Here is a 7,283-nt window from a genome sequence, read left to right as displayed (position 1 = left end):
GCGTATAGAATATCTGACCCAAACCACCTTCTGGCTCTATTGAAATGGTTCTCCACATTTAATATGAGAGCATCATATCAAAGATTTAATAAAATTTAGAAACGTTAACCCTAACCAGAGTTTCTGATTGAACTACTCATGACGTTACAACTTTAGACAATTTAAGTCATAATCAAATAATTTTTGAGACCCCTTTTTCCACTGAATATTTATATGTGCATTTCCTAGGAATTATCAAGTGATTATGGAACACAATGGTCAAGTCACTATTTCTCAAAAAATAATACAGAAGAAACAATATCTTACCTCACTGGATGAACTGCTAGCAGAATCCTTAATAAATAAATTAAAAATAAAACAAAATAGTTGGTGACAAGAAGACAGATTCCTCAAAAACATTCCTCAAGAAACAGCATTTGCTTTAACTCCATACCATATTAATTTCCTACTGGATTACTAATATGCACGATGAGAAGGATATTGATAATGCATTTAAATTATGATTTATAAGCACTGAATATTAAGCATATTTGGGGATATGGAAAGGATTTACTTTATCGGGTATCTAAATGGAGTTTGGTAAACATAGAAGAACAGGAAAGGATAAAATTGGTTCAGCTAGATTAAGCAACTAGAGGTGAAATGACTAGAAGAGAGTATTGTGAAATGTCTGTGGGAGACTAGTAACATTTCATAACAAATATAAGTATTGTTAATAGCATATAGTTAAGATGAATAAAAGTCTCCCATCATTTTATCCGTGGTTTTCTAAGTTACAAAAAAATTTGGCACATTACCCCTAAAATATTATGTGTAAAATAAGAGAAAACCTATGTTCCTTAGAGAGAAGTATACTAATACTTTATCTCTACTTTATGGGCTTGTATTGAAATAACCCTTTGAAAATGTGGCTTCAAAAAAACACAGCTATCCTTGTGCGACCTTTTCACATTATTACATAATTGCTAATCAAGTTATGAAAATACTGACCATTTGAAGTTAAAAGTTCAAAAAACTGGTAACCATCTGGACAAATCAGCAGTGCAGACATTAATTAATTAATGAATTTTACCTGAGTTGTTTGGAAGAACACGCTATTGTCCAGCTTAGACTTCTGAAAAGAAATAAATGACATCAATTTTATATCCATACAAATTGAAAAGTATTTTAAAGTATATTTAATATAAGAAGCTATGACTTACTCCTGGGTAGATGCTGGCAGGTGATTCCTTGGAAAAAGTGATAATAAATATTGATTACTTGCAAAATCTTTTACCCATACTACCAAAATAAGTATTGATGAATAGTGACTATCTAATTTATGAGTTTTACAGTAATGATATTTGAAGTGACAACAGAAACAGTATTACTGTTTCTTCTTAATTTTTTAAAAAATATTTATTTGATGTTTAAAATCATGGCAGGAGAACACAGCCATGTTGGGTGCCATTGCACTGGAATCTGTTTATGAAGCAAGGGAAGAAGAGAGGAGCAGACCTATCTGCATTCAACACTCCAGCAGTTAATGTAACACGGTAACATCATAATTAACAACACAATCAGATTCCTGGGCTAACATCAGAATCACTGTATTATGACATCATTAGTATGAGGAAAAGTACCTACGTTTGATGCTCTGGTATGGTTTGGTTTATTTTCCCAATAATTTTTATTTCAATGGGTGAATATTGTTTTTTCCCTATGGTTTTTATAGTGGTATTACTGCTATTTTTAAAGATCTGAATGAGCAAGGATATAAAATTACTATTAGGTAGCAGAACTAGTCTTCATAATAAAGGCTCTTACCTCACTGGAGGACTTATCCTTCATTTCCTGTATAAATTAAAATAAGCACAAATTTAACATTTATGGCTTATTTCTTTTTCTACTGCTTAAGATAGTGAAATTTAAAGGAAAAGCTGAGACAGGTAAAGGTACTTGCTATGAAGTATGATGTCCTGAGTATATCCCTAGGACCCACAAGATAGAAGGCAATGCCTCCCGACTCCTATAAACTGTTCCCTAGCTTTCTCATGGGTATTGAGGCGCGCGCGCACACACACACACACACACACACACACACAAATGAATTAATAAACAGACCTGGCTAAAAGAAAAACAGTTTCTCAGATAATTTATTGCAAAACGGCTTTCTTTGAAAAGTTCTCTAAGTCCCAAACATCAGTATAGAGCAACTCAGACACAGTGGTTTTGAAGAACTTGAGCTATCATTTGCTAATTATGCTAAAACACTTTTAGCTGGAGGACTTTTGTTCTTTAGAAGAAATTGCTTAGACTAATAATAAAAATAAAGAAAAGGGTACTGTTATATAATATTTGCAAACCGTATTGTTTTTCTGAATAAATTGGATTCTTTATTCTAGAGTTAGAGTTTTGGTTCAGAATGAAAGTAAAATTATTGGTAAGTATCACATGAGAAGACTAATCTATAAACTGTGAAAAGAAAGTATTTTAAAATGTATTATGTATTATGTGCTTGGCACTATGTGACATTATTATTGTCCATTTACTAGTTTTATTTTTTGGTTAATATGCTACTTTCAAATCCAAGCTTACTAATACTTTTACTCCAATCATGCCCCTTTTTGTTATATTCATGGTGTGTGTGTGTGTGTGCGTGCGTGTGTGCATGTGTGTGTGTGTGTGTGTGTGTGTGTGTGTGTATCTATGTGCTGGCAGGGACATGCACTCACATATGATTTGAGTGTCAGTGCCTGAAGTTTACATTAGGGATCTTTCCTGATACGGTCTTACCTTAATCACTGGGGCAAGATTTCTCTCTTGAATTCAGAGTTCCCTGATCTGGACTAGTCTAGCAAGCCAGCTTTTTCTGAAATTCACTGTCTCATAATCTTTGGTTTTCAAATGCTTAAATTCTAGGCTGGCAGCTGAGCTGCCCATGGGAGGGTTTATATGGATCCTGGGACTCCAAATTCTGTCCTTATCCTTGTGTGCCAGGTGCTTTATCCTCTGAGCCATTTTGCTGTTTATGTCCTCATTACTTTTTATACTATTTTTTTTAAATAAAAATGAGAAAATTCTCTCAATTTCTTGCCAACTGGCTTTGTTAGTCCAAATGATGGTGATGAAGATTTCTTATACTTCCAAACATATTGCAAGAAGAAATGGTTCCTCCCGGTAGAGCTAACTAAAATTACAACATATTGTGGAAGGAAAGCAACTCCTTTCTCTCATCGTCTACACTCTCTGAATCTCCTCAGTGCTGACAATTTATAGCACTACCGTCCACCCTGGGACAGCACATAAGTTCAGGCTAATACTATCACTGATACAGATCCCAAGGTAATAGGCCCACTCTCTTCTATTCATTCTTGACAGTTCCTGAAACTTTTGCACATAGTAAAAGATTCACTCTTTTCAAAACTAAAAAGGAAGCCATAGCATCATGGAATCCTGTTCACTTACATGCTTTGCCAGAGCAACAACCACCAGGCAGGCAAAAATGAAGAACTTCATGGTTATTTGTTCCTATAAAAACATGTAGAAAATTTATAATTAATCCTGTCATTGAAACTGTGACACACTTATTTATGTATTATTTATTATACATGTAATAAATAAAGGTAATGAAGATCAATAAAATAGAATATCTTGGAGAATTTTATAATTACAAATAGTAGTATCTCAATTTATTTTGAACCCTGTCTTTTGCCAACAGGGCATACACTAAAGCCAATTTTTAAAATGTGAATATTTCAATTCATTCAATTCCTAGAAGCAATCTTAACAGATGGGCATTTTACAAAGGATGATTTTAAGGTGGAAGATGAAATATAACAGAAACTCTTTCTGAAATTAGGTTTTAGGTAAACTAAGGCATAACACCTATTCTCTGAAAAAGAAAATTAGAAGATAGCAATGAGACCTGTCTGAGAGTCAGGGTCCTAAACACTCTGGCTATACTATAGCTAGAAATTTGAAGGTGAACCAAGCAGCCACAGAGTCTGATCACTCTTTACCTAGCATGCCTCTTGAGTGGAACCTGAGCCTGCCCCCTTTCTCAGATCATGCTCAGCTAGAGCAATCTCTAATATTACAGCATTGACAAGTAAGTCTCTAATGTTCACTGACAGCCACAAACAAATTTCTTCTCTCTGTTTAACCAAATTAAAAACTGCAATAAAATTTTTCTAATGTCTAATGTACATATTTTTTAAAGCTTACTTTTGAAATATATTCTGAATGTTAGTTCTTAACTAGGCACTTTTGTAGCTCCATAGAAAAGTGTACTTCACATAGCTATGTTTACTAAGCAGTTCCTATGTGGGAGTCATTGTGCTAGCTAGACATTTCATAGTATCACCTGGAATCTTTAGAATAATTTTCAGTGATGGCTGGCATGTAAGTTTTCTTCAATTTCTAGTTGAAGAAAATGATGCAAAGCCCAAAAGCAAAGGGAACAGTTGTTAGGGTTTTTTAAAGCCACATTATCTTATTCAGTACTGACTTTAGAATACAACCTCAAGATACAGTGTCAAAATAAACCTTTTAGCGTCAATATTTTAACTTCTAAAAATTAAAAGAAAATAAATGACAAATTTCTATAAGTTTAAAATAGCTCAAGCAATGTATTTTAAACTATATCTTGATTTTTATTTAGCTGGAGAGAATTAACAGACTTTGATATATATTTTTTTAGTATATGCTATAAAAGGAAAAAAATATGAAACATTACCTTGCTCCCCAAATGGAAGACGAGAGGAATAGGTAGATGATGATTTGCAGTGGATAGTTTCCATACTATTTAAACCATGTTTTATCATCATATTCTAATTCTGTGGTTTCAAATACCTAAAACTCATTTTAATTCTAAGAAAGCACTATAATTAGAAATTGTCCTTCTGGTCTTTGTTCCACAAATTCTAAGGAGTCCTTAAACAGTTTGATTGAGAACATGATAAAGGGAGATGTGTGATGGTTAATTGTATTTGCTTGAAGGCAGACTCACCTGTTTTATGAATTAAATCCCTATTTCTAGTGTTTTCAAAACTTCCCCCCTTTATTATTATATTGTGAAGAGTAGGCATTTGTAATCTCATTCCCAGTTTTTGAAGAGTTCATTATTTTATTTCATGTGTGTATGTGAAGCCCTGAGTGCATATATATGTACCCTGTGCATGCAGGAACCTTCAATGTCCAGAAACGTGATTTGAATTTAATGGAGCTAGAGTTACAAGTAACTATGAGTCCTGTTTAAGAAAAAAAACAAAAACAAACAAACAAACAACAACAACAAAAAACCAGGGTCCTCTGCAGAAGCAAGAAGTATTCTTTGTTTCTTAAATTCTCTCAAACAATACACCATGACTATAGCTTCCCCTCCTTTTACTCCTCCTGTCTCCCACTTCTCTCTATCCCACCATCTCCCACCAGAACCACTCTACAACATTTTCCTTCAGAAAAGATCAGCTCCCCCAGAGATATCAACAGAACATGGCATAACAATTTACAATAGAACTAGGCACAAACCCTAATATCAGGATGAGGCAACCCAGTGGAAGGAGGGTCCCAAGAACAGTGAAAGGGTAAGAGACATCCCCCCACTCCTAATAGAGCCATTTCTCCAGTCCCACAGTCTCATTTCTTGATACTATATTGATGCAGTCATACTTTCACTTCAGAACAATGTGAAAGTTCATGTTTCTGTGACTCCTCCTTTATTCTGATTAAGAATTCCCTTCCTTAGAATTCTCTCAGAAAATGGTAAATATTAATACTCCACTTAAGGTCAGTTTAAAAGTTCCACAGAGATATAAAATAGTCCACAAATATCAGACAAAGAATAATTCCTTCCATTACCTCAAATCTATTTCTTTATATACTTAGTTAAAAGAATGAACAAAATTTTGACCAGTGTATGTTGATACATGGGCATTGATTCAACAAACCATTAAATATATTCTGGGAATTGTGCACACATTGAATGAAGCCACAAGCAAAAATTTTAGGCTTAATAATATAGATACGACAACTGGAAGTAAGACATAAGAACATACATTTTTATCCCATTAGATTTGGTCATGACATGTTCTACAGAGAAAACTGACTTGGAATAAAGAGATGGGAAGTTTTTGGAAGTTTTGGAAGCTTGAGGACAGGGATGGTGATTCCACAAGAAGTGTTTTGTTTTGTTTTGTTTTGTTTTGTTTTGTTTTGTTTTGTTTTGTTTTGTTTTGTTTTGTTTTGTTTTGTTTTGTTTATTGTTGAGAACAGTTTTTGCTATCCTGGGCTTTTGTTATTCCAGAAAGGCCTTCCACAGCAGACTATCAGCTGGGAAATGGAAGAGATTCAGACAGGTAGCTGGCAAAGAGGACTCTAGCTCAGGCCTTGAAATAAGTCCACATTTCCCTGATGACTAAGGATGTTGAACATTTCTTTAGGTGCTTCTCAGCCATTTGTTATACCTGGGTTGATAATTCATTATTTAACTTTGTACCCATTTTAATAGGGTTATTTGATTCTCTAGAGTATAACTTCTTGAGTTCTTTGTATATATTACATATTAAGCTCTATCATACATAGGATTGTTAAAGATCTTTTCCCAATTTGTTGGTAGCGATTTTGTCCTACTGATAGTGTCCTTTGCCTTACAGAAGCTTTGCAATTTTTGAGGTCACATTTGTCAATTCTTGATCTGAGAGCATAAGCCATTGGTGTTCAGTTCAGGAAAATTTCCCCTGTGCCCATGTTCTCAAGGTTCTTCCCCACTTTCTCCTCTATTAGTTTCAGTGTATCTAGTTTTATGTGGAGGTCCTTGATCTGCTTGGACTTGAGCTGTGTACAAGGAGATAAGAATGGATCTATTTGCATTCTTCTACATGCTAATTGCCAGTTGAACCAGCACCATTTGTTGAAAATGCTTTTTTTCCACTGGATAGTTTCAACTCCTTTTTCAAAGATCAAGTGACTATAGGTCTGTGGGTTCACTTCTGTATCTTCATTTCTACTCCATTGATCTATATACCTGTCTCTATACCAGTATCATGGATTTTTTTTTAATCACTATTGTTCTGTAATACAGCTTGAGGTCAAGGATGGTGATTCCACCAGAAGTTTTTTGTTTTTTGTTCTTTTGGTTTTTGGTTTTTTTGTTTTTGTTTGTTTGTTTGTTTGTTTTTTTAATTGTTGAGAATATTTTTTGCTATCCTGGGGCTTTTATTATTCCGAATGATTTTTTGTAGCCCAACCCCCCCCACCCCAGCCTTGAAGCAGGCTGATTCAGACTTTGCTGCCACTGAATA

At 34.2% G+C, this 7,283-nt stretch overlaps 1 protein-coding gene across 1 annotated transcript in view; it reads right to left on the bottom strand.

The window, feature by feature from the left end:
- LOC110294882 (alpha-S2-casein-like A) overlaps positions 1-3,498 on the bottom strand; it is a 13,031-nt gene extending 9,533 nt beyond the window's left edge. The window contains exons 1-5 of the mRNA XM_021163355.1: positions 3,448-3,498; positions 1,807-1,833; positions 1,203-1,229; positions 1,073-1,114; positions 307-333 (exon numbers count right to left, since the gene is read on the bottom strand). Of these exons, the coding sequence (XP_021019014.1) occupies positions 307-333; positions 1,073-1,114; positions 1,203-1,229; positions 1,807-1,833; positions 3,448-3,498 (174 nt within the window). The remainder of the gene's footprint in view (positions 1-306; positions 334-1,072; positions 1,115-1,202; positions 1,230-1,806; positions 1,834-3,447) is intronic.
- Positions 3,499-7,283: the final 3,785 nt, after the last annotated feature.

This window comes from Mus caroli, chromosome 5 (genome assembly GCF_900094665.2).
Source record: "Mus caroli chromosome 5, CAROLI_EIJ_v1.1, whole genome shotgun sequence".
Classification (NCBI taxonomy): Eukaryota; Metazoa; Chordata; class Mammalia; order Rodentia; family Muridae; genus Mus; species Mus caroli.
This window is presented reverse-complemented; position numbering and strand designations above follow the sequence as displayed.